The following is a 27,474-nucleotide window of genomic DNA, read 5'->3' on the forward strand; positions in this document are numbered from 1 at the left end:
TGAAAGGCGGAGCAGAGTTAAATACTTAAAATTCACTAGAGGTGTGGATGCTGAAAATGCAGCATGTCTCTGAGTGGGGGATTGTACTGCAGGAGTAAAAGAGGAAGCTGAGCTGGCGTGAATGACATGGCTTGAGTAGAGTCAGGGTGACTAAGCATGATAGCAAAGCAGCACCCTAAATCTCTGTGCTGAGCCTGATACTTTGTCTAATATGTTACTAAGTTTTAAACCAGTTATCAGAGACTTTCTGGATACTGAAACAACAGCAAAGAGGGGAGAACTGCCCACAGTTAGCTCCAAAACAGGTAACAAATGAAGCCTGGTGATTTAATATTAATAACTTTTTCTTAATCTACAGTTTCAGTCTTTTCAATCTCAGTGTTAGCTATTTACCTGCCAGTTATGAGAAGTCCCCAACACATGGGCTTATTTTACAGCATCAAATGCTTTTCAGTGTGTATCCACATGTCACCATTTACAATCTGCTGACCTTTAGGGTCCACTAAATATAGTCAATAAAACATAGTGCAAGGGAAACAGTTAATATTAGAAGACAGGCAGTGGTGCTGATTTTTTAACTAGTGTGTTCAATTCACTTATACCTTTCATGAATTCAGGGAGGCTGGCATAAAGGTTTCAGTTTACCCCTTTCCTACCTCTTGCTATCCTGTTTTTTTGAAACACTGCAGTTAAAGCATTGGCCTTGCTTCTCTGATCAGTTTGGATACAGCAAATTATTTTCCCTTCTTTTGAGTCTGCTTTTTCTCTCAGGTTTGTACACTCATCGTTGGCCGGCACAGTGCAGCAATGATCCTTTCTGGAACCTTCATGCTTTTCCAGGGTGTGCCAAGGGATTGATATTTCTGCTCACATATCTATAGGACAGAAGCTCTCCAAGCTCTTTCAGGAGTCAGGTTCACACATTGAAGGCCGGAATATTTCTTCATATTCAGCTTCTGACTATTCCAGCTTAATCTCATTGCTTTAGATCTTTCCCTAGGTTCCCATGAGCTGCTGCTCTGCTACCGGAGGACTTGCAAAAGGAGCCGCTGGAGTTTTTTTGTTCCTTGTTCACTTCTTGTTGCAACTTTCTCATACAAAGTAGTCTTTCTTACTGTGAGAACACTCTGTGACCATTTAAAATAACTTTTACACAAGAGAACTAGTTTAATATATTTAATAATCAGAATCTAGAAAAATCTCGGGAAGAAAACAAAGAAGGGATATGTTTTTGTCATAATTCCCTACCATTACAGCAACCAAGATTAATATAAGCAGATGACTTAAGGAAGGGTGCAAGCTTTGTTTTTTAGAAGTCCCTAGCAACTTGGCCTGCAGGAAAACTCCATTTTTAAAAATACTAAATCTGAATGTGATGCTTGTTCTGTTACCTCAAGGGCCTGGTTGGTTCAACGTATCCCTGTTGTTCTATACACATGAATTGACATATGGATTTGAACAGGAAGTGCCTGCTAGTGCTAGGTTTTCTAACCCCTGGAATTTCTGATCCTGAGCTTCTTGTGCTGAGGAAAGGGACATTTCTCGTAGGGCAACTCAGGGCACAGGTCAAAGTATACAAGTTCTGTTATTCAGCTTATACATCCTGAGCTGTTCACTTGCTGTACATAGAAGCTTGCAGCCAGTGCTGAGACTACAGAAAACACAAATGTCTATTGCTGGGAATTGGCAAAAAACAGGGAATCAGAGCAGCAGGTACAGTTGGGCACTGCCTCATCAGCGCCTCCTCTGTGGTGGAGGTGGGGGCCTATTCTTTATGTTCTTGCATTTGGGAATGTGTCTCTCGGCTGCTCGGGGAGCAAACTTGCGTCCACAGTAGGTGCAGGCAACGTAGTCTGTATTTTCAATGGGAGGCAATGGGGGCAGGTCCTTCCCCCCCTTAGCAAGGATTTGCTGCACCTGGCGGGCCTGTGAGACGATGTGGATGAGAGCCTCGTGCTTCTGCTTCCAGTTGTTCTTTCTGGGTGGTGTTTTACTCTGCAGAAGGGAAAGGCAGTCAGAGCAACTGGGACCACCATCAGCCTCCACTCTCAAACTCACTCAGAGCCCAACCCATGTCACCTGGTCCTGTGCATTCCCTGTTGACGTAAAACCCAGCCTGACAAGCTCAGTCCCACAAAGGGAATCAAAAAGACCAGCACGAAGGAGGATGTAAAGGAAATACTGATGGAAACACCAGTATTTACAAAGAGCTTGAGGATAACTAGAAAAGCAAGCAGTAGGGCCAAGGAAGTAGAGAGCCAAGGAAGTAGAGAGGGTTGCTATATCTGCTTTGCAGGAACAGAGCTGCATGTTGCCACTACCTTCATTTTAACAGACTGTGTTATTATCTGGATTTTCAGTCAGCTCCCTGCAGCCCCTGATGTCACAGAGCTTTACTGCAGCAGAAGTCTGCATCCTAACTACAGCAAAGAAGTGAGCTTTCTCCAGTAGTACACCCTTGACACATTATAAAGCTAAGTCAGGACTCCTGCCTCCATCTATGAGATTGCAAATGGATCTATTAGTCCATTTGGCAAGAACCTTTCAGAGGCAATAGCTGGATTTTATCCCTTAGCCTCATGTACATGGGAAGGCGCTTACGTCTCAGTCAGATGTTGAAGTGGAAGGAGTGTGAGCAGTACATGTGGATCCAGGGAGGCAAGGGACTACACATTACCTGAGGACTCCTTGAGCTCTTCCGCTGCTGATATTGTTCCAGTTCTGTTCCCCTAGCTCTGGCCTTGCTGGAGTCAAACACTTTCCTCTTGGAGTCTTGGTTCTTGCCACAGATACTCATGTGTTTCTCAAGCCTGGTGCAGAGAAACTTACGTTTGCAGAAGCTGCATTGTCCAAACCCCTCCTGCTCCGCAGCACTGGCAGACTGCATGTATAGCATCTCTGCAGATGGGTGGTCATCAGAATCTTGGTCTGAGAGGGCAGAGAGAGAAAGGCTATGTTTTGGGGCCAGTTTTGAACAAGAAGCTAAATGCTCCATGGGTATGTTGTCTTGCATTTTGCTGTTGTTTGTTTTGTTGTATTTTGTGGCCACCAGCCACTCCTTGAGTTTCCCCACAGGCAGTTCTTGGGGGTGGAGAGTGGTGTCAGGCTTGGGGATAGTGTCCTCTGCAGACTGTGCTCCACTGAAGATCCCGACACCTGGCCTGTCTGCAGCTCTGAAAGTTTTCTCTTCAGGGTGCCTTGTGGCTTTTTGCTCATGGGTCCTTTCCACTTCACTGTCTCTTCTCTCCACTACCTTGATACGCTCCTTCTCTCTTTGAATCCTCCTAAGTGTCTCCACTGTCCTCCTCAGCTTCTCTCCAAGAATGGCCTTTTTCTTTTGAATTGCCTCTTCTAGGTTCCTTCTATCTGCCTCCAGCTTTAGGATATAGGCCAGGTCTGTCCTGTATAGATGGGGGACTGATGGTTCAGGCTTTCCTACCCAAGGGCGGAGCACTGCAGCTAACTGAGACCTCCCTGCTGGAACCATCCCTTTGCTTATTGAGCTTGATCTACTATTTGGAGCTTCCTGCACATACGAGGGACTTCCAGTGCTGAGCAGTGGAGCACTTGCACTCTTGTGGTGAGAAATTGGTTGCAGGGGATATGCACGGTCCACTCCTTCTTTCTGTCTGCCTAGTGATTCAGCTGACAGAGCACAGGCCTGGCGGATGAGATACTTGCTCTCTGGTCTGCCTGAACAGAAGCCTCCATGCCTGGGTCTGTCCTGAGCGCTTTCTGCAGACATTGAATAGGAATATCTTCGGTTCTTTTGGGCACAGAGATCTTTTAAACTTTCCTCTTTGTCAAGTATGAATCCATGCTGAAAGTTGTTCTGCTGGTGTTTTGGCTGGGAACCAGGAGCAAGCTTAGTAGCTGGCGCCACAGGAGCCACCGGTGGAAAAAAAGCCATTCAGCGCCTGAGAAAGAGCCTGAGGTTAGAAGCAAAGCCATTACAGACAATTTTATCCAAAAACTGGACAAATCTTCTCCTAATAGTTTATGCGTGGAGGCTGCAGACAGAGGTTATAATAAGTATTAGTGAAGGTTTTGTAACTTCTCTGCTTTCTATAAATCTTTACATTCCTTCCATTTAGGGAGCTCCCATGCTGCCTCTACTGGTCCCAACGGTTTATACAGCCAGAAATAAGACACACTTTTATTTCTCTTTCCGTCTGAGCCCTGCCTTATCACGGTAGCAGCAGAAATATACTGCAGTGACAGAGGTTTCCCTTAACGTGTCCCTCCAGTTCTGGCAATGTGATCCACCAGTATGTCACACAGATCTGACAAGCAGGAGTCCGACCAAGCTCGGCACAGTCTTCCTGTGGCTCGTTCCACCACATCCCCCGAGGTATGTCGGGTGCTCACGCCGCGGGGCGAGCGGGGTTACCTGCGGGGCTACGCCCGGCGCTCCGCCGGCCTCCCTCCTCGGCAAGCTGCGTCGCCACACGCTGCGCTTATGGCCCGAGAGACCCCTCCAGCTGCCCGCGGCTCCCGGGGCCCCGGCGCGGAGCCGTGCCCGCCGCGCCCCCCGCCGCTGCTGGCGGCTGTTGCCGGGGAGACCGGCGCCGCTCCGGCCAGCGCGCGCCCCCGGACCGCTCCCGGCCGCGCGGCCGTTCCACGGCGGAACGAGCGCGGCGGCCGTGGGCGGGCCTGATGCATTATTCATGAGCCGCCCCGTATGCATTATTCATGAGGTGGCGAATGAGGGACCGGCCCGGCCCCGCTGCGGTTCTTCATTGGCCGCAGCGGGGGGGGCACGCCCCCAGCGGCCGGCAGGCGGCGCAGGCGCAGCGGGGCGCGCGGCGGCTGCAGCCGCAGGCAGGGGAACCGGGAGGCAGTGGCGGTGCCGCCATGGCGGAGGACGAGGGCTTGGTGTCCGTGGATTACGAGGTGTCCGGCAAGGTGCAGGGCGTGTTCTTCCGCAAGTACACCCAGGTGCGTGCCGCGATCCCTCAGGGCGGGCTGCCCTGCCTGCCGGCGTGCGCCGTGCCCGCTATCAGCCCTCTGCGGGCGCCTTGGAGGGGCCGAGCCGCGGGCGGGCGGGGTCGTGGCCAAGGGCTGATCGCTGGCATCGCGGTGCTGCTGGCAGCCCGGCCGGGTTATGTAAGCGTGACTGAAGAGTGAGTTTCAGCCGCAGTTTTTCGCGTGAAAGAATATGTTTAGTAGTCGCGTGAATCCTCTGCTGCTTTCCTGCTGCCTGAGCCACAGGAACTTCCTCGGAGGTCTGTGTCTTGCCAAAATTGGCTCCTGGATGCGAATGTTGTTTTATTGCTCTTTTGCAGTTTGGATTAACCTCATTTTGCTTTGCATTGTCTTCTCAGGGGGAGGCTAAGAGACTGGGGCTTGTTGGCTGGGTCCAAAATACCAGCCACGGCACTGTCCAAGGGCAAATCCAGGGTCCAACTTCCAGGGTGCGGGAGCTGCAAGAATGGCTCAGAAAGATAGGAAGTCCCCAGTCCCGTATCAGCCGAGCAGAGTTCAGCAATGAGAAGAAGATCAAGGCGCTGGAGCACAAGGAATTCCAGATTTTGAAGTGACTTTGTCCAGGAAGAAGCAAAGTCTGGAGCGTGAGCTGCCCTCACGGAACATTTCCCCTCTTCCTCACTCATCAGTCAGCCAGTGTTCAGTTCTAGAGAACTTTATTTTATTGAATTTCTAATTTATTGTTTTGCTGCGCTGTTAGTTTGATGCTCAGCTTTTCGCAGAATTCTGGTGGGTAGAGGAAGAGCTATGTTGTCTCTGTTGGAGGGGCTGTTCAGGGGCAGAACCTCTGTTTCCAAGTGTATGTGGTTTGGGGAGTTGTACATGAGATAAATCTGAAATTTGTAGAGTGTGGTGTTCGTGTGAAGGAAATCACAGGGTTAATGCTGATAGAAAACCCCGCTAAAAACATTATTTTTGTGCACTAAATGCCTCAGAAACGATTTATTGTATTCCAGAACTTCACATTTTCTGTAGAATAAAATTGCTTGGATTTCACCTCCTGTGTGGAATGGGAGTCAGATGGAGGGGCTGAGTGGATGACGGCCCTCGGAGCGGGATCTTGTTGCCAAAGCTGCCCCCTTTCCCCGCTGGGTGCCGCCGTGCGGGAGTGGCCCGGGGGAAGGCGTGCTCCCCGCAGCCGGGCCGAGCTCCGGCCTTTCCCGGCCTCTGTGGGCCGGGTCGGAGCGGGAACTACAACTCCCGGCGTGCATCTGCCCCGGCTCCGCCCGCTCGCGGCTGCGCACGCGCCGTCGCCCCCCGCGAGGAGCCCGGCGGCCCGGCGCCGTTGGTCTCGCGCAGCGGCCGTTGCGGGGCCGCCCCGGTCCGGTGCGTGCTGAGGGGGCGAGGGCGGGACGCGGGAGCGGGGCCCGGGCGGCCGGGAGGAGGAAGCAGTGGGCCCTCCGTCTGTGAGGGGAGGGCGCGAATAGCGTGTGGTGGCGAGCTGAGCCGCGGGCCCGCGCTGCCCTCCTCAGCCCCCGGGGCCAGGGAGCCTCGGGAGACCTGTGATAGCGGCGGCACCGGATCCCCAGGGACGGCAAGCAGCCCCCTTGAATGCCACTAGGAAACCAGTAGGCGCCAAGGATTGGAAACAGTGGGTTCTCTTTCGCATAAACAGGTTCCTCTTTGCCTGACACCCATTCCCAAGCTTGCTTTACTCCTTTCCTGGATAAGTAGCAGCAGATGCTATTTGACCAGGGTGAACCACTGTGAATTTTTATGGGGACGTAGAGGTAAAAACAGGAATAAAGCAGCTTTCTTCCCAGTTCTTGGTGATGTTTACTCTATAATTCTGATGAAAATTTCAGTAGAAACCTTTTGCTTGCAGGTCCTTTGAGTTTTGCCTCATATGGTAGGAGTTTGATTTGGGCATGTTGAGTTTGAGAACACAGTATGTTGTTAGTAAGGAGCTTAGACTCAGGCTCTGGCCATTTCTGGCCATTTACCCTAAAGGCACTGATGGTGTGTAGTCAGAGCCTGAACATGAAAGTAATCACAGAAAAAGCCTCTGAATGCCAAGAAAACTAAGAAAAGTGTATTTATGAGGGTGAATGAAATAAATGAAAGTCTTTTCAGGTTTTTAATTTGAATTTCTTTAATTTCTTTTTTTCCTTTTCTCTCCATGTTTTAAGGAACATGGAGCAGTGAGCTTCCTGCAATTTCCTGTGTTTCTCATCTATCAGATTTTGACATGATCAAACGTTTGGTGGAAGATGTGCGAGCCAGGCTGCGTTCTGGAGTCACTGTTAACTCACTTGGACAGTGTGTTGAGGAGCTTGTTCTCAATAGCATTGATGCCAAAGCAACATGTATAGCTATCAGGGTGGATTTGGAAGCTTTTAAGATCCAGGTGGTGGACAATGGCTCTGGGATGGGGAAAGAGGACTTAAAGGCTATTGGAAAGCGCTACTTCACCAGCAAGTGCAGTTCAGTGAGAGACTTGGAGAACCTGACTTTCTATGGCTTCAGAGGAGAGGCTTTGGCAAGTATAGCCAACATGGCCAGTGTAGTGGAAATCTCATCTAAGACCAGCAGGACAGCAAAAACATTTATGAAACTGTTTCACAATGGGCAAGCACTGGAAGTATGTGAAACTGAATTGAACAGACCAAGTGGTGGAACTACAGTCACAGTGTGCAATCTGTTCCATCAGTTACCGGTGAGGAGAAAGTGTATGGATCCTGCGCTGGAAATTGAGAGAGTGAGACAGAAGGTAGAGGCTGTTTCGCTAATGCATCCTTCTGTTTCCCTTTCTTTAAGAAATGATGTTTCTTGTTCTATGGTGCTTCAGCTCCCTAAGACAAGAGATGTATACTCTCGGTTTTGTCAAATTTATGGACTGGGCAGATCCCAGAAGTTGCGAGAAATAAATCACAAGTCTGGAGGATTTGAGATAAGTGGTTTTATTAGTACTGAGGGACATTACAATAAGAATATGCAGTTCTTGTATGTGAATAGAAGGCTTGTTTTAAAGACAAGACTACATAAACTAATTGATTTTTTATTAAGAAAAGAAAGCGTAATTTGCAAGGCAAAAAGTATCCCTGCAAGCCGACAGGCTAGTTCAAGTCCGGGTTGCCATCGCTGTGGGCCAGAGTTGTACGGGATCTTTATTCTCAACGTGACCTGTGCGTACAGTGACTATGATGTGTGCCTGGAACCTGCAAAGACTCTGATTGAGTTCCAGAACTGGGATGTTCTTCTAACTTGCATAGAGGAAGGAGTGAAAATATTCTTGAAACGAGAGCATTTATTTATTGAACCGTGTAGTGAGGACATCAGAGAATTTAATGAAGATAATGACTTTTCTTTGCATAATGCCCCAGTTCTGAAGCCTTCAATTCTTGATGAGAAGAGCATCCAAGAAAGTTTTAAGAAAGCATGTAATGAAATTGTTGATTCCTATGAAATGTGTACCTTGCAGTCAAAAGATGTCAAGAGGAAATCCATTACTCAAAAAAAAAGTTCAAGTCTTATGGAGTCAAGTAAAAATATACAGGAAACTGCAAATGCCCCAATTCAGAACACTGCTGAGTCATCTGATCCATGTAGAAACAATAAAGCAGAGATTCCATTGCCAAGCAAAGATGACACCGTTTCTAATTTAATTAAATCTAATACCTCAGAACAGGAGCCAAAATACACTAACAGTTCCCAGAAAGTATTTGATACTCATTTAAAACCTTCAGAACATCTTCGTTCCTCTTTCAGTGGAGGGGCCAGATCAGAAATAAGAGATGATTGTGGTGACCTAGGGGATTGTGCAGAGAACAATATAAAAGATGTGGGCAGCCAGCAAGGCCAAGTAATACGGGAAAGCAGTAAGGTCCGTGTGTTAAATAAGGATGTTATTCAGTCACTGCCTGAGAGAGAAGACCCTACTGAAACAGCAGTGGGACCTGAAACTGTCTGTGGAAGTTCATTAATGAGACTGTGTAATGAAAGAAGAAACAGGGAAACAGCTGAAGTGATAGATGATGCCAGACGAGGGGCTGTTAGTTCAATACCATTAAAGTTGTGCCTTACAGGCCTCATAAGAAGTGTCATGCAAAATGAGCCCCCACGTGACTATGAACAAACAGAAACAAGTCTTCAATTAAACACACAATGTAGGCCTGGCCCTGTCAGTGCCAAGGATATTTTTGGCCACAAAGTGAATGTTGTGATTCAGTCTTCAAATGCTAAGGGTATTTCCGGTAATACAAATAAAGAATATACAGCTTCTTTTACCAGAGAAGTATGCATGACTGATGGTAATGAGAACAAACCTTTGTCACATCAGGTGAGGGAGAAGATAGCTATGCCTACTGCTACCAATAAAAGACCTTATGAAACATTGAATGATACGGAATTGCCGCAGGCAACTTCTTCAGGTATTCCTTGCAAGAAAATTGTTATTAAAACCACTAGAAAACAGATAGCTGTGCCAAGACCTCAGCCCTCTAAGAAACTGAGCTTGTCCACACAGCTGGGATCATTAGAAAAGTTCAGGAGATATTATGGGAGAATCAAATCTAGGCTACCAACACCCATGTCAGAGCAAAGTGAATTTCATCTCCCAGTTCTTAGTTCAGAAACTAAGAGTGACTTTTCTAAGAATGAGAATGACAATCATGATAACTTCAGCAGTTGTGAAACTCCACCTGCAGAAGATGCAGATTCTAATAATACTAGCCAAGGTTTTGGTTCCTTGGAAAAGACTTTATTTTGTAGTGGAGAACTGTCACAGGACAAACGAGCCCTTTGTCAGAGTCCTTTGACATTGTCTGATTACTCTCTGGTTAGTAACAAAAATACAAGTTGTAAAAGATCTTCAGGATCATTATCATCCAAACTATCCAGAATGAAAACTGATCACAAAGAAGTAGAACAACTTGGTGAACAGTTCCAAACAGACTCAAATAGAAAAGATGACCATTCTTTTGATCTTGAATCCTCAAATGATTTTTTGTATAATGTTTGTCAAACATATAAATCCTCGTTGGAAAAAGTGAGAGAATCTAAGTCCAGCATTTCTAACGGGCCTGCGTGCTCGCAATCAGATGGTGTGATAGCAGAGTCTATGAAGAGTCCTGTCAACTCATCACCAGTCAGCAGTATAGAAGGAGAGTACACAGTCTCTTCAGGCACTGTTTTATCATTACCTGCTAAAAATGATTGTACTAATATAATCTGTAATGATAAAAGTACATTAGGTGAATCCTCAGAACAAAATATGAAGGGTACTGAGGTTCCCCATGAGACCTCACAAAGGAACTTGGAATTCTCTGCCGACAACACAAGCACAGCCAATCCCAGGAATGATTCCTGTTGTTCTGTCTGGCTGCAAGATTTTGATGCTTTATCGGGTAAGACAATATACATCAATAAAGCAACTGGACTGAGCACCTACAACACTCCTCCTAGTGAAGGATTTCAAACTGCCTGTGTTCAAGATATAACAACAATGGCTGTGAATGTTGTCTCAAAGAATGGTAAGAGGGGTGGCGGATGTAAATATGGGATGAGGAAAACTGTTCTGCTAGGTGCATGAAATAATCTTGCTGGCAGCAGCTGAGAGTTTATACTGAAATAGTCGCTGGCTTATGGATAATAGCTGCATGGAAAACAGGAAAGCATTGGGGACTATGGAGACAGTAGAACATTAACAGTAAAGATATTAAAAGATCATTTTTAATGAAACGGTAAAAAAGAAATGTCAGCATCATGTCAGTTAACACATAGCTGGCTAGTTTCCATGGGGCATCCTGACATTTGCTGTGATAACAGTTACATATAATTGTTGTCACATATAAAATGAGAAACATACTTCAAAGTAAGCATACCAGAAGAATACTGTGGTTTTTACCATTTTGTTCTAAATGGTTGTATTTCTAAGAATGTGTTGTTACAGAGAGCCTCATATTAAAATTTTTTCAAACTGCATACAAAATTTAAAGCAACCCTTGAGAGATGAATAAAAAATCTAACTTCATTGAGAATGTGTAGTCTCCTGTCCATGGAGTTTGGAAGGCAGGCTGTTCTTTCACACTTTGTAGCAGATGTTGTGCAGCATTGTTGGTGTTTTGATGGTGGACCTTTTCCGCTAGTGAAAGGACACTGTATTGTATTAGTTTTTCAGGGGCACGGTGTTCATGAGACTTCACTGAACTATCTGTTGGGTTTTGAGTTTCTGTATCTTCCTAATCTAGTTTGTCTGTCTAGTACTGTCTTTGATAATTTTCCCTTCAAGGGATATATCTATGTTTGCAAGTTGTTCTTCATTCTGTCTATAGGCAGATTTTATGAGTGAGGATGTAGCCATTCCTTATGTAGACTCTATTTTCTGCCTCATAATTTGTTTTGGAAAAGTCGTTTGGACTTCTTTCTAGATAGTTATCATGCAAAAAATTTGTCTAATCAATTGTCATAGCCTTTCGTTTGTTCCATTTTTGTCTGTTACTTCCTTCTTTGTCAGCAGTCACAGAAACACTGCTGCAGCAGGTGTTTCAGTTGCTGTGCTATTCCCTTTTATGTATAATAATTGATGCCAATAGTTTTTAATATTTATTGTGTTCTCTTGAAGAAAATTTGATGCAAATTTTTGTTAAGTGAAACAACTTGCAAGCGCAAATATACACTCCTTGACTAACATTTTAGTTTCTGTGGTATACCAGTTTTGTTGCCCACAGTACTGTCTAGTAGCCAGCCAAAGCCATGAGATGTAGCACTTGACCTTCTATCTGAAATGTTTGAATAGTGTATTCATGTTTATGGGCATAATACCTCATGTACCCTTATGCTTTCAGATGATGTGTAGTCTGTAGGCTTTGAAGACATATATTGTATTGCATCTTTGTACCTCCCATGGCATTGTTTTTAGCCTTAGCAGTGGTGTTATTCTCCATTGTATCAGTGGTGCCAGTCTTTCTTAACTCTTGTCAGCTCTTTGGGGAGACGTCTGATTTTATTCTTTTCTTAGTTTGAGAGCTGGACCTCCAAAACCTTCACAAGGTGTTTGAACTGTGGCTAGATCCTACAGATCTTAGGTTTTCAGAGTTCCACAAACATGTTCTTTCATATGTTTTTGAAGCAAAGGATGTTTGTTCCTTTCAGCCATAGGAATAAACATAACTGTATCCTAACACAGCATTCATGTCTCTTAATGTTGAGCACTGTTTTGGTCTGTTATTAAGACCCAGGAGCAGAATGATGTCTTTACTTGTATGCTTTCATTTTGCTTTTTAGAATAGTGTCAGTAATCCCATGGTCTTCACTTAGAATTTCATAGCCCCATGATTTATTAAGAATAGTATCTCATACACAATTCTAGGGAAGTTACACTGCTTAGCAGTAAGTGGAAGTAGGTTAAGAATAATCCATATCCTCTTTTTCATGACAGCAGTGGCTGTCTGTCATCTTTTCCAGTCACAAGCCATGTGCTCAACAGAGATGTTAGATTTTGTAGGTTAGACTCAGGCATCTTGGCACTGATTAAATTGATTGCTACGGGAAAATTTATCAAACTTCATTTCACCATTGGAGGCCTTTTTGAACAATGCATTTGTAGTAGGATACTATACTAGCTCAACCTGGTCTTTGTTGTTATGCCAGCTGTATTTGCAACTTTTGTTCCTTTCATTATGCTATGTCATTATACTGGTGTATCTTAATGGTCTAACTGAGGCAGGTGAAAATGAATGCTCAAATATGATAATTGTATGGGGTTTGCCTGCATAAAGTATATACATTATTATCCTCAGCACCTTTTCTGATACTACTTGTCAGAAGAATCATATTAATAATGTCGCTGCCAAGTCTGAAGTCTCACCTGCATTGGAGCAAGTCAGTCCTGACTTTATGAACAATGTATATCTTGAACAAGGATTTTCCCTGCAAGAAAAAACAGGGAGGTGACTCTTTGTCTATTACATGTATAAAATACTGGACTTGTGTTGATACAGATGGTAGATTCTTCTGTGAACTTGAAAGATAATGTCTTTTCTTGACAGTAGTTATAAAAGTTCTGTCAGAGTCTGAGTTAGGCAGCATTCTTCAATTTGCCACAGTTTACCAGGAACTACATAAGGCCATTTTGTCCTCTCCTCTGGGTTTTGTGACAATGGGATGCTGAGTTACTCTGAGTGCTGGGCTGCCAGTTTGGATTCTCGAAAGGATTCTCAGTCCCCAGGGTCACTAGTCCTCACTGGAATGGAGCCAACAGTCAGGAGTCTATGGACTGGCCTAAGATTTTATAGAGCCTTTTCACACTGAGCTTATCAGCACACAGCGGGTTTTCTTTGGCATTATCACTCTGTCTCTTTTCCTGAATGCACACCCTTAATTTCTTGGTAGAAAGGAACTTTATTAATTCATTATTATTTCACAAAGAATAGAAGACTGGATTGTACCAAAGGAAGGGTGAAATGTTTACCAATGTGCTGGAAATCTGAGCCACTTTTCTTAATACTCTTGATAACAATACATTATAACAATATTGAATCATTTCTGGATGGGTGGGAACATATTGACATATTGTTGGACTAACTCTGTTATCTCATGTGGGCTCACTGACTTGTAGTTTTCAGTTTTACAAATTGCTGATAACTGTGTCAAGTATTGATGGGAATGGTGCTAGACCGACAGTTTTGCCACTCCTTAACAGAGGGAATTCAACAGTGTTTTGATCTCTGATAGACTGCTATATGTGTCCTTTTTCTTTGGGGAAAACACTTCTGATTGCACTAATTCTGGAAATAATTATTACAAGTTTAAAGCACCAGCCAATTTTTAAATACAGTCCTGCAGAAGCCATGGTAATATTTTTACATTTCCCAAGGCACGTATATCTGATAATTCTCAGCTTTTTACATATGTGTTGTTATTTCTCAATATTAGGTTGCAAAATCTGTGGGATACTAGAAATTTTACAGGGCTAAGCACATGCTCCTTTATAAGAATATAATAATTATATAGCTTTTGTAATTTTGCATGCTGCTGATTATGCAGCAGTAAATTTATTTTTTTGTTTAGGGTTTCAGTTCAGATGCCACCCCTTTAGAAGTGAGATTGTGCTTCCCTTCCTTCCTAGACCTCAAAAAGACAAGACTCAGGCAAGCCAGAATCTGAGAGGTAGGGCCAGCTTTCCAGGACACAGTGTTCTGTGGTAAAAACAAATCAAAGAATTCTCCCAGATGTCCCAACAGGAACCCAGAATTACTCAAGGTCTGTTAACAATGGGACTGTGTGAGTCATCTTAGATCTAGAACTGGAAACAAACCTTTTCGGGTTGAGGGCAGGTTAGGGGATACTTATTTACAGGATGAAATACCCAGTTCTTTGTTGAATTATGTCATAAGTTTAAAGAATAATTACTTACTCCCTTCTTTGTACTCATTCCAGCCTTGGAATGTGAAAAATAGCTTCAATCCTCACACTTTTTTTTTGCGGTGGAAAGGATGAAATAATCTTTTTGGTATGTAACTTTGTCCAGAGGGAGTGGGTAGCTAAAGAGGTCTTTCTTTCTCTACCATCCCTCCACCCCTTTTACAGGCCTATTGAATTGTGCCTGCAGCATTTTTAGGGGGCAGAAAAATGCACATTGCCCTTCCTAGTTAAAACAGACAGTACAGAAGCCATGTTCCATTATTTATTTGTACATTCTCCCCTTTTTATGAAGGAAACAAAATCATATTTGTGTGAGGTAGAGGTACCCAGTGAACCTTTTATTGACAGATGGTCATAGTCCCTGTATAATCTATTTGTTCGTTCCTAGATGCTGAAGGGGAGTCTCTCCAGTCACTGCTTTTGGAATGGGATAATCCTGTTTTTATTCCCTGCCCAGATGTAAGTATTACCTTGCATCTCATGCTGAAATAGGAATAATTTTAGATTTTTGTTATTTTCTGACATTGGGTCCCAAATTGCAAATGTAATGATTGTTGCATATAAGTTATCCAGAGATATATTACACTATAGACCTGACAGTTTTGGTTTTTATAGACTGTTTAGGTGCAAATCATTATTGTGGATTTATTCAAAGAGAAACAGGTATCAGGCTAATCTTTCATTTTATGTAATTTCAAAAACAAAACATTGTAAAGTATCTTTCCCTCTGTGTAGGTAGTCATCTTAAAATTAAAAGTTATCAAACGGCAAAATTGTAATATAGTGTCTCTCTGCTTTGTGGACAGAGAGAAAATAACCCGGATTTGAACAGGTCTTAAAAGTGTATTTTACCATAGCTGTTTCTATAGCCTGGCAGGATTACAGCATGTGAGAGGGAAACAATGTTGGAGCTTTTAGAAAAACTTCCTTTGCTGTCATGAGGTAGCATTATCTTTAATCCTCATGTTGTGTGTGTGTAAACATATGTATGTGACCATTTCCACCTGCAAACAATAGGCATGGAGCTGCAAACCACCTGCTGGTGAGTTTCTGGAAGGGAACAGTTCTGTTCAGTCCTTGAGGTGACGTGTGCTCTGACTCATTCTGGGGTAATACATCCTCTGTAATGCAATCCCCTGAGAGCTCACGTAGGCTGATAATTAACTTCAGCTTTTGACAGGTACTTGGAATCAGCTGGATGCATTGAAATTAGCAGGTAATAGCCAGATGGGAAAAATAGATGGGGATAGAAAGAGAGGGATTGCTAGATGATTTTTTTAGTTGGTGTTATCCTTGTGTAGAAAGCTTGGTTTGTGAAATGCGGAGTTATTTCCAGTTTTCATTAAAGCTAGTTTGTTTGGAGTATTCACTGTGTGTGTTACGGAGTTTTTTGCCATATCGTTGGGCCTTTCCCTGATCCGGAATGCTGTTTTTACAGATTGCAGTTGATGTGACCAGTGGTCAGGCTGACAGTCTGGCTGTGAAAATTCACAATATCTTGTATCCTTATCGTTTCACCAAAGACATGGTTCATTCAATGCAGGTACAGTATAATTTATTACTAGTTTTCACCCCCAAATTCCCACTCAGCAGATGGGATTTGCTGATGTTTCTACCTGGTAGGAAAGAGATATCCAGAAAAACATTTCATATTCCTAATTTTCACAAGCACTAACAGAATTCTTGGTCATGTGATACCAGCAGACGTGTGTCATGCCATATCTTAGTATCATCTATCTGCCTGTGACTCTAAAATTACTTGACTAGCATGGTTACATCAAAATCAAGAGAGAGTCCTGTTACTGCTGCTTAGAAACATTATTAATTAAATGATAGTTCAAAATACAGCTTTTGTATCTGGTGTAGACATTTGCTTAGTTCATATTTCTTTTAAATCTGTGAACTGTATCTTCCATTTTTATTGACCTTAGAAATTTAATGCCTTAGCAGAGTGATTTAAAAAGAAAATCCCAGATTTAATGGAAAAACTTGAAATTTTGCCCTAAGATTTATGTCTGCCCTTAAAAGTGATTTTTGAAAATGGCATAATAACATCAGGTTTTACTGTTGTAGTGCTTTTTTAATCAAATGTTTTGAATGTTAGCTCATAAGCTAATGTAAATATATGTCTTCAGCTTACATATTTGATGGTTTGCCTGGGTAGAAATGCCAGACTGGATTCTCTCCCTCTCTTGCATTCCAGTGACAAGAGGCTTATTGGCCCAGCTAGCAATAGTCTTATGCAGTCAGGTGGCTGGCTTTGAGATTGCAGGTTCTGACCGTGTGAGGCGTGGTAAGGTTCATCTCCAGGGTGGACAAGGATCCAAATTATTCCCTTACTTATGTTGTGAGTGCATGAATAACAGGAGTAAATAAAGTTACTATAGTGAGTAGGTTATGTTTCACCAAGACAAGAGAGGAAAGATGGAAAATTGGAAGTACCATTTGTCTGTTTACTCATAGTAAGAACTGTTCTTTAAAACTTACTGAATGTTTCTGTGATTAACTTCACCTGTGTAATGTTTTCCTTTCTGTGTTTTTAAGAAGGCAAAAGTAGAGGAAATTACTACTTCCTGTCTCTGAAAAAGCTAAATCCTGCCTTCAGTACCCTATAGCAATTTTGAGAATCTCTCTACAAAAGATTAAAAGCACAAAATGTTGCATCATGCGACAGGAAAATAATAAAAAGAATCATGAGTCTTGCATCTCTGCAAAGAAGTAGAGTCATCCATTAATTTTTACCTACCAGGTGAACAATGCACATGTTGTGAAACAGAGAATTCAGGGTGACCTCTATCTATGTGACATTGGGAGAAATTCCTCCATAACACCCTATTTGAGATCTAACAATAAGATACTGAAAGCATTGTGCACCCATCTCAGTATTGCCTGTTGCTCGGGTTGATTTCTGATGCTTGAGGGGAAGGTGGAATCAAGTCACAGAGGCAAATTCTACATCAAAAAATGAAGGGACAAATTGCTTCCTGTCTTCTGCAGTTGATTAGCAGGTTAAAAAAACGTTGTTTTCATTCTCTTTTGGTGATATCAACAAATCAATTACTCAGCGTCACTGTGCACAGCTTTCATTCCCAACTCAAGGAGTTTTCTACATGACCATTTAATTCACCTTAGAACAATTAGTGCTCATGCCCTTATGACTATCTTTGAAAAAGTTTACCCAGATTTTTTTTTCTGTATTTTGAAACTTTCTCTTGGATCCAGAGTAAGCTGTTTCATGACCACTTAATGGTCATTTGACCTTCTGCCAGTATTATCTTTTATCTTAAATGATTTCTGCCTTTTGCATATTTAGCCCCCACTGTATTTACAAAGAATAACTCTATAGCTTCTCAGTCTAGTTTTGCTAGGCCTTTTGGATTAGGAAAGATGTGGCTTCCACTCGTCTAGTTGTCCTACTAGCTATTTGTTGGTCTTGATCCATTTTGATTGTTGTTTCTTTTGTTTGCCTTCATTTAAAAAATAATTTTACTGCTCTGTAATGAGTTTTCTGAGTATCTTACAGGTTCTTCAGCAAGTGGACAATAAATTTATCGCTTGTTTAATTAACACCAGGAATGAAATGGATAAAAAGGCAGGTAAGACTGGTTAATAGCATGAAGTTGAGGTGGCTGTCAAGTGGACTGCAGAGGGAGCACTGTCCTATTTGTAATCTCTTCTTGCCTTGGTTGATATTGTTAGTAGAGGAAAATCTTAGTCTTTGCTTGAAATTTCTTGGATCTTCTTTATCTTTGTTTTGGACATTGTTGAGTGTTCCTACTGCCTTCAGATTAATGTTATAAAAATAGATTGTACTCAAATTGCTAATATCTTTCAGGATCTGTTCACAGTGTCTGGACGTATTCATTGTTGAAGCTCTCTGAAGCTGTACAAAAAAGGCATTCAAAATCAGTAGTTTTTGTAACATTTTAAAAGACTGTGTCAAACAGAACAGTTTATGGGTGACCTCAGCTCTCATTCTGAAGTTAGATAAAGATGTCGATAGACAAGAGTTTCTGACTCAATTTAATTGCCTAATTTAACCACCATTTTGGACCACTGAATTTCTGTTCTGTAGTAACTTTATGTTCTGCCAACACAGCCTCCTCCTCACTTTGTTTCTGTGAAACAGGCTGATACTTATCTTCTAAATGTGGCCTCTGGGAAGTGGTTATTCTTCCTAACCCATGCAGTTGTCTGGTAAAAAGTTGCCTATTTCTCATCTGTTGTGGTACATTTTTAGATGGAAACCTCTTGATTTTGGTGGACCAACATGCAGCTCATGAACGGATCCGCTTGGAGCAGCTGATTGCAGGTGAGGATTCAGGTGATCTAAGAAACAAAGATAATCAGTGCACAGAAAAGTAGGAGTGAGCTATCTGGGATGTACAGAACCAACAGGATATTCATTTGTCATCTTTATCCTGATCCCTAGAAGAGTGCAGACATTCAGTATCTGTAGCAGTCATAATATTGGCAGCTGAAAATTCTTACAGCCTTTCCAAAAATAAAATATATACTCCCTATCCACAGAACTATTGAACTAAAATAGTCCTGACATAATGAAAGAGCAGGAAGACTGATAGGAAAAACAATGAAGAGGAAATAGAACAACATCAATAAGTTTGTGTGGTTATACTGTGAAGAATGAGACATGGGATGCCGAGTAAAGAGCGTAGTTCATTTGGTTCCTTTTTAGCTGAATACTGTGCTTAAAGCCTGAAATTTCCACAGTCTGACTGTTTGCAAAGGGATAATAGTCTTCTGTGTAAGCTCATTAGCCATTGGTTTCAGTGTTAAAAAGCACAATAGCCATCCATCAAGTACTTAAAAATCATTGACCTTCTCTTACATCAACAAACACTGCGCAGTTCCTGCAGAGTGTTCCAGGAACTCTGCTCCTTTTGGTCAGGTACTGAAAAAAGGTAAAGACTGAAGGGAGAAATGCTTAATGAATAGTATTTTAACTCCATTTATATCTGACTTTTCTGTGGAAAAATTGTTCTCTCTGAGCTGAACCAAATATATCAGTAGGTTTTTTTGCTATTTAGGGTGACTCTTTTTTGGAACTGGTGGGAAAAAACAAAATGGCATTAACCAACCCTTCCCCAGAGACTGGATGTCTGGTTTGTGACATTCCCAGTCCTCCACAAGTTTCAAGAGAAGGCATTCTGTGGTCACTTTTTAATCCAAGCAGGGGATTACATGCCAAACCAGAGGGTCATTAAGGGTAATGCCTCCATAAATATTTTAAGAGGGATACTTCTAAATGTTTCATTCACAGATTCCTATGAGAAGGAAGCTGCAGCATGTGGCAAGAAGAAAATACTGTCATCCTCCATCTCTCCCCCTTTTGAGATTGAAGTTCCAGAAGAGCAAAGAAGATTTCTACGGTTAGTAATGACAAATAGTTCTCAGTTTTTGGGGATGGCTCTGTTGACCAGGAAGATCTCTATGTATTGCTGGGTTACCATGAAACTCAGGAGAAAAGCTGTCGATTCTTTCCTGAGCTCAGCCCAATTGGCTCTGTGCTGAGGGAACAGATATGCTTCTTAGGCACGTTGTTACAACATCTCAAGACAAAACCCTGGGGTGTGCCATTTCTGTGCCTTTGCAATGTGCTCTGATTTCCCTGAGAAAGTAAACCTTCATGTGTGGGCCAGAAGACGGCCCAAGCAGTTTCCAACTGTTCCTCCTGTCTGGGGCTCAAGACTTGGGAGTGCACAAAGGAGTGCAGTGCCCATAGTGTGATCTAGGTACTGATTTTACAGGCACTTTTTGAGAAGAGAAGGATGGGGTATGAAAAGTCTGTATTGTGAATCCTTCAGAAACACATTCCTTTTTCCTAGGTGCCTGCCAAGAGTAACTAATGAACACTGTTTCCCAAAGGTTTCAGAATGGTGGCCTAGCTACAATAGGATATTTAACTTTTGTACTTCAAGAGTTTAGATACATATTTATTGTTGGACTATTGCTGACCTGTTGGACACTAATCAAACTTTCTTTTCTCCTAAATCCCTGTCTGTCACCTGCCACATGCATTTGTGGGGTTTTTTCAGTGTATTGTTCTGAATTTTCAGATGAAGTTCTGTCAGTACTACCTCGTTACTGTTGTGGGGGTTTTTTTTGTGATTCCTGTGGCAAGCTCTACAGCTGCTGATTCAGTCCTTGTTAAGATTGTTGCCTATTACAGGGATACATTTGCTTAGTGTTGTTCACAGTTCAGTAATATTTGGATGCCTTTGTTGTTCCCACCTCTCAGTTATGTTCTTGCTAACACCACAGTATTTGTAATGCTTCTTAGTCAACTTTGATTTATTTTTGCACTCATCTGTGAATGTCTTCCATTTCTGATAGATCTATTTTAGAGAATGGATGGCTAAAATTGAATACAATATACCAAGTGAGAGAATCCCGTTGATTTGTACAGTAGCTTTGCAGCTGTGCCCATATTTTCTGTTTATTATATCCACACCTGATATTTTGTCTGCTTTTTTGGCTACTGCTGCTTGCATGAGCTGCTTGTCTGTTGATGGTCATGACAAAGAAACACAGAGTAGTGGGGGTTATTTTTTTAATTTGTGCTATTTATGTAGAAGCCAGCCAAAAGTAGAAATAGATTAAGTTACTCCTGATAATTTCTATTTGTGTTTAGGAGCAGTAATTCAATTTTTCTGCCCATTTTTCATTCATCCTACTGATTTCAATCATAATTTTTCTACTTGTTTTAAATTCTGATGGAGTTAAACTTTGTCTCCAGTCTCAGCTGACCTAAATAAGTTTGTGCTTTCTGCAAATTTGCTTGCTTGACCATGCCTCTTCTTTTCCACATCATTAATAAACAATCATGAGGATATAGATCGGGACTCGTGCTGAATGCTGACCATCTGCCAGCTTACCTTGCTTCCGTAGTCTCTAAATCATAATAGATGTTGCTTCTCTATCCATGACAACCTTCTGCATTTCCTTTTTAAGCTGCTTTTAAGAGGTGGCATTAATGGCTTTTTGAAAGAGCTAATAAATTCTGAGAGCTACTTTTTTCATCAGGTAAGTAACAAATATTCTACAAAAACGAGTAAGGAAGTAAATCAAAAAGGCATGTGTTTCTTCTAAGGACACTGGTTGAATATTCAGCACAGAGGGATGCCAGTTGTGTTTTTCAGCAAGAAGCTTACTGGTCCTGGCTTGCTAGTACTTTTACTGTGTGACTTTATAATTTTTCAGTCTGTATTAGCAGTTCATCCCTTTGCAATTGCTCTGTGAGAATATAATTACAAAAAAGTTATGATTTAAAAGTATTATGTGAAAATCTAAATTCTGGTGTTATTGTTACTGTCAGACTATAACTGTATTCTGTGGTAAAGTTTGGTGTAATGAAATAAATTAGCTTGTCTAAAAGACCTTTCACTTCAGCTATGCTTACAATTTAATTGTTCAGCTGGACCTCTGGTTCACCTGCAGCTTTGGTTCTGTTATTTGTCTACTAAGCATTGTAGTAATGCATTGTTCTGTTGACTCTCTTGAACTTCCTTCTTTATTTTTTCCCTTAATAATAAATTTTAAAAAAATAGAAAAGCCCAATTGACTTCAATAGCTGCTTGGATTTTGTAATTTCATTCACAATGGGCTTTTTGTCTTCCTGTGCGCTTGCTGAAGGCTATACATGTCTTCTTTTTTTGAGTAAAATTTCACAAGTCATCTTCATATGGAGGTTAATAATTGTGTTATTTTCATGACTGATTTTAGTAAGTTTAGATTTGCTTCTTTCTTTTTTTTGTTCAAAGAATTTATTTTCTTGAACTAACCTTTACCACCTTTGTTTTAAGTGAATATTCCCTGAATTAATAAAGTATATATTGCTACAGTTGTTTTCATTTGGAAGATAAGTTCTCATCTGTCTGTGAATTCTCAATCTCATTTTCGTGTGTATTTTTCCATCCACAGGCTGACATATGTCATAATTAACTAGAGGTTGTTCTTTCCTGTGTTCTCTTTGCTTAACAGGATATAAAGTTCATTAAACCATCATAAATTTCTTAAAATATTTTTTCCATTTTAAGTATTTTCTAGTACATGTCAATTGAAATCACAGTTCTTTTAGATTAGACTTAAAGTAGTCTTAATGCTGTGTAATTTCAATATCTGGAATGTTTGCATGGTGAACCAGACATCTCGTGCATCTTCAGAAAAGGCAGATTTATATATTTAGAAATAAAGCCTCTCTCCACATGATACAGGAGCTCCTAAATCTTGTGGTTGTGGAACATGAAAAATGCATGGTTGATTGGAGTGAAAAAACATGTCTGAATGTAGGCTGAAAGGGCAAAATTACTTGGAATCTCATGAGGCATGGATTTTGAGATGGGAAACTGCTACAGGAAGTAACATAAGGAAACCATATATGTGGATTACAGAAATACTTACATGTGCTGTGGAGTCATAGATACAGTGGTTGATGTCTTATTTCTGTTGGGTTTTTTCCTCAGATGCTGCTACAAGAATTTGGAGGACTTGGGTCTTGAATTATCGTTTCCTGAGACAAACAGCTCCTTGATTCTTGTGAGGAAAGTGCCAATGTGTTTTATAGAAAGAGAAGCCAATGAATTACGACGGAAAAGACAACCTATCACTAAAAGTATTGTGGAGGTCAGCTGTGGATATGGGTGAAGTTATGATAGTAGGTCTTGTTCTCTATTCATGGCCCAGGGTATTACAGGATCTCTCTTATGAGTGAGACAATGAAGTCCCCTGGCAAATGTAAGTGCCATCCCTTTAGTAGCTAAATAGTCCCAAAACTGAAATCACTGAACTATAACTGAAATGATAGGAGACTGTATCAGACTTGGACTAGGGGAGAAGCTAAGAAAAACTGTATATAGCAAAGATACTCCAACAATTTACTGCACATGGATGCTTGAATGGACAGTAAATGCTTGAAGGAACAGAAAAATTATTAAATGAAGGAACAGTAAAACGAATAAATCCTAACAAATAATATTTATGTATCAGCAATATTAAAATTGTTTCCATGAATCTCTACATGGGCAGTGGGGTTTTCTAAAAACCACTGTTCTAGATGTTCTGCAGTTTGAGGGAGAAATTCCTGAGGTGATTACTTGCAGTTTCCACTGTAAACAGTTCTCCACAATCATAACTGCTCATAAACTCCTTTAAAATTGTTTCTGGAGCACCATACTCAGACATTAGGCTGAGTTCTGAATCAGTCCAGTCTTGCCATACATCTCTTTTGATATGAAAATAAGAAACAGAGAAGACGATTAATTTGATTAAATTTTCTTTTCCAAACTTGCTATAATTGGGAAGCACTCAAAATGCACCATCCTCATGTGTTTTGGGAGCCAAGAGCACTCAGAGTGGTGGAGGAGGGTTCAGATCTGTGGGTCACAAACACTCATTCTTTGCAGATGCCTCAAGATCTCATGATCATTTTGGCATATCTATTCTGCAGTCCTTTTTATTTTAATTAGATCTGGTAGCACCTATTCGGGATTGATTATGAATTAAAATTAAATCCACATGAACTAGTTATTATCTGAAGAAGGGCAGCTTTTCAAAGATAAAAGGCATTCATGGTAGTCTGAGGTATGAGTTCTGTTATGCCCATTCTGTAGGTTGGAAATGTGGGACTTCCACCTAGATCTTTCACACTGTGGTCAGTGTACTACCAACAGCATCACTTTTTCTGATTCTGGCAGTCACACAGTAAATTATACACAGATGTGAACAAAGTAGGGTGGGGCATAGAAGGGAGAAATAGCAACTGATGACATTACCTTTTTTCTTTCTAGGAGCTTATTCAAGAACAAGTTGAGGTGAGTTGCTGTCTACTTCTAAAGTTGACTATTACAATCCAAAGCTTACTGTGTGAATCAAAGGGTGCGTGTTGAGCTTCAAATGAGAGAGTGGACTAGATAATCCCCTAGCTTTTCCTCATTTTTAGTTTCCTTTCTGTTACAGTTACTTTTTCTCATATTAAATGAAAAGTAACATGATGTTCCCTTACTGCTTTTAGCTAGTGCAGACCACAAGAGGAGGAGCACGAGGGACACTGCCTCTGACATTTCTGAAGGTGTTAGCTTCCCAGGCCTGTCATGGTAGGGAAATTGTACTTTTCTTTCATTCTTTCTCTATTTTCAAACCTTTCTCTCTATACAACACCCTCCCTGGGGCAGTGTTTGGATGTGTTTGCAGCTATTGCAGGGTTAAAGACTGTGCCTTTCTTAGGGATGAGGAGATAATGTTCATGGACAGCACCAAAGGATAAGCAGTACTCTACCAATTTATTAATGTATGGGCCTAACATACTTTCCAGCCTTCATGTGATTCATGCAGTTCTGAGATGCATTCATCTGTGTGAACTCTAAACCATTCAAATAACAGCCCTGTGATGGGCCCAGGGGGAAAAGTGCTGGAATCTGCTTGAAAGCGTGCAGGAAATAACACTTAGCCACTCTCCCCAGATTTTTAATTTCCTTTAAGTATCACAAGTGGTAGTTTAGGTGTGCCTGCAACATTTCAAGTATTTTTGGAAGGAATGCGGTAAAAATTTGCATTTCAGGGAACTGTTGCTTTCCAGCACCTGGCAGTGAGCAGGCCTTACTGGTGTAGACTGCAGTAGCTCCAGCCTCTTGTTGCAGTTCCTGTGCCATATACAGTACCAACAATATCACACTGAAAGGGCAAATGTGAACCAGAAGTATCTGTTTTCTCAAGAGTGTCACTGCATTTACAGTTGGCAGTCAATGTTTTGCGTTTTTGTATCTAAAAAAGTCCCGCAGCTGAAAGGCAGCTTGCAGGTGGTCTTGTGCATCTGTGAAGGCTAAAGTTTGCAAACACCTCTGAAATAACTCCCTAATGTTCTGCTTGAATATCCTCTGGATGCCTTTAAGTGCTCACTTGAGAGAAAGGACTTAGTGGCAGGGCTAGCACTTGATCTCGGAAGTGGTACCTGTCAGTGGGAGCCACAAAGAACCACTAAAGCCTATGAAAATGTTATTAACCATTGTCTTGGTTTAATGCTTTTTGATTTGTGATTTTTTTGCATCTTCAGCTGTAACACATACACACAGAAAAGCAAAAAAGCCTATTTGCCTCTTGCAACATTACCTGAAACACCAAAGCCTAATAATCTTACCATCCATCAGACTTGGGCTACCAGAAAGTTTAAGCTATGGAAAGCTGATCTCCTTATACAACAGGCTGTTTAATTGAGCTAAGCCCTAAGTCTGCCACACTGCAGCATTTGGGTTGCCTTTGCAGCCTGTCAGCTTATCTTTGGGAGATGCCTTGTTTTCACTGGAAACCACAGCTGTAGAGGGAAGTGGAATCCTCTTTGGCAGCATGTGCAAGAATGCGTATCTCTTTTTCAGGAGCTATTAAGTTTAATGAGCATTTGACTTTAGAGGAGAGCTGCAGGCTTATTGAAGCTTTGTCATCTTGTAAGCTGCCCTTCCAGTGTGCTCATGGGAGACCTTCAATGCTGCCTCTTGCAGACATAGACCATCTACAGCAGGAAAAACAGGTACTGTGTGAGACACACCTCTGGTAATCTGTGTTCTGGATTACCAGAGGCACATCATGTGTGTGTGTTAGAACTAGGATCGTCCGGTTTGAAACCATCACCATTGGCCTTATATTACTTGACTTTTTACATATTGTTACCAATAAAATGAAACTTTAGGACATAAACCATCTGTCCTGTAAACACTTCAGCAAGGATCTTACCATATATTATTTGAATGGTCACATTGACTTGATTAATGTCCTTAAGGTTAAGCATACATTTAAAGTGTTTGCAGTTTTTAAGTGTAAAACTTGGAAAACATGGAAATTCTGCTAGTGGCAAAGATGCTAATTAAACAAATGCTTACTTTCCCAAAGTTTAAGATGCTATAAAATGGGGATAAAGCACAGGAATAGCAACATTTCTTGTAAAATCATAGAATGGTTTGGGTTGGAAGGGACCTTAAAGATCATCCAGTTTGAACCCCTCCTGCCATGAGCAGGAACGCCTTCCACTAGACAAGGTTACACTTAAATTACATTTAAATCAGGTTACATTTAAATTTAAAACAAAATCCTTACTCCCCCGTTTTGCTGTTACTGTGCTTTATTGTTCTTAAATTGGATTCTGTTGAAAGTCAGGTGGGACTTTGAATTAGATATTAAAAGAACCTGGGAATGACTGTATTAGGGGAAAGAGTATGGAAGCATTGAAACTTATTTACTCAGTTATGACTTATGCTTCTTAATTTTTCTCCTTCCAGCCGAAACCTAATTTGACTAGATTGAGGAAGATGGCACGAGCATGGCAGCTATTTGGAAAAAAAAAAGAACCTATTTAAAAAAAGTTAAGACTGTAGACTGCAACCACTAGAAGCATTGGTATGATCCATAAGCCCTGTTGTTAAACTACAGTACCCTGTATGGAGCCAAGTTCTGAGCCAGTGCAGTCACCAGAGAAGCAGAGACCAGCCAGGAGAACATGGCAGGAGGAGCCCACCCTTGGAGCCTGGAGAAGCATCTTCAACATTAAGGAATTGTGCTGTAAGTCTGGGCCCTATATCAGTGCTGGACTGTTGGATGCAAGGAATTGCAGCCACTTGCAGTTACTAAAGCAAAGCACTTTTTTCCTGCAAGCACAGCATAATATCATAGAAAGGGGAGTTTTAATTACTGTATTTTATAGTACTTTGAAAATTGGAAGGTATTTCTTAATAAAGTTCACACTAAACTCACTCCTTGGGCTCATGGCAGTGAGGATCATGGAATGAGGATCGACCAGCTTCATAATGTATATATAGGCCAACTTAGAATCAAGAAACATTTAACTTGGCAATGAATGACACACCCAGCTGCTTTCTCCAGCTCCTTGCAGTTTGTGTTCTTGAGTGAGAGATTTCTAAATCCCCACACAGCCCCACAGAAATAACTAAATAGTTAAATATCCATTTTGAAGACAACTGTTGATGGATTCCGACTCCTATCACATTTGCATGTGAAAGCACACTGTAAAGCCTGCTACTGCATCATGTAGTGAGTGCAGGCAACTCACTACACTGGTAAAACTCCTGCTAGTTAAAGAAACAAAACAACTGCATAGGGAAA

General features: G+C 41.6%; 4 protein-coding genes across 4 annotated transcripts; 3 read left to right on the top strand and 1 right to left on the bottom strand.

The window, feature by feature from the left end:
- Nucleotides 1-1,147: 1,147 nt before the first annotated feature.
- On the bottom strand, nt 1,148-4,529 carry ZC2HC1C (zinc finger C2HC-type containing 1C). The gene is made up of 3 exons (XM_010393022.4): nt 4,391-4,529; nt 2,678-3,917; nt 1,148-1,995 (listed from the first exon to the last, which is right to left on the bottom strand). The coding sequence occupies exons 2-3, from the start codon at nt 3,908-3,910 to the stop codon at nt 1,735-1,737; spliced, it is 1,494 nt and encodes a 497-aa protein (XP_010391324.3). The 5' UTR covers nt 3,911-3,917; nt 4,391-4,529; the 3' UTR covers nt 1,148-1,734.
- Nucleotides 4,530-4,777: 248 nt separating this feature from the next.
- Nucleotides 4,778-5,982, top strand: ACYP1 (acylphosphatase 1). The gene is made up of 2 exons (XM_039553010.1): nt 4,778-4,938; nt 5,325-5,982. The coding sequence occupies exons 1-2, from the start codon at nt 4,855-4,857 to the stop codon at nt 5,538-5,540; spliced, it is 300 nt and encodes a 99-aa protein (XP_039408944.1). The 5' UTR covers nt 4,778-4,854; the 3' UTR covers nt 5,541-5,982.
- Nucleotides 5,983-6,211: 229 nt separating this feature from the next.
- MLH3 (mutL homolog 3) lies at nt 6,212-14,016 on the top strand. The gene is made up of 3 exons (XM_010393002.4): nt 6,212-6,312; nt 7,116-10,457; nt 12,726-14,016. The coding sequence occupies exons 2-3, from the start codon at nt 7,175-7,177 to the stop codon at nt 12,824-12,826; spliced, it is 3,384 nt and encodes a 1,127-aa protein (XP_010391304.3). The 5' UTR covers nt 6,212-6,312; nt 7,116-7,174; the 3' UTR covers nt 12,827-14,016.
- On the top strand, nt 12,830-27,104 carry LOC104687683 (DNA mismatch repair protein Mlh3-like). The gene is made up of 12 exons (XM_019289315.1): nt 12,830-12,875; nt 13,921-14,094; nt 14,738-14,808; nt 15,788-15,892; nt 17,873-17,945; nt 18,590-18,661; nt 19,631-19,739; nt 22,833-22,992; nt 24,156-24,179; nt 24,380-24,461; nt 25,737-25,888; nt 26,634-27,104. The coding sequence occupies exons 1-12, from the start codon at nt 12,830-12,832 to the stop codon at nt 26,709-26,711; spliced, it is 1,146 nt and encodes a 381-aa protein (XP_019144860.1). The 3' UTR covers nt 26,712-27,104.
- The last annotated feature ends 370 nt before the right edge of the window (nt 27,105-27,474 follow it).

Source organism: Corvus cornix, chromosome 5, assembly GCF_000738735.6.
Source record: "Corvus cornix cornix isolate S_Up_H32 chromosome 5, ASM73873v5, whole genome shotgun sequence".
In the NCBI taxonomy this organism is placed as follows: Eukaryota; Metazoa; Chordata; class Aves; order Passeriformes; family Corvidae; genus Corvus; species Corvus cornix.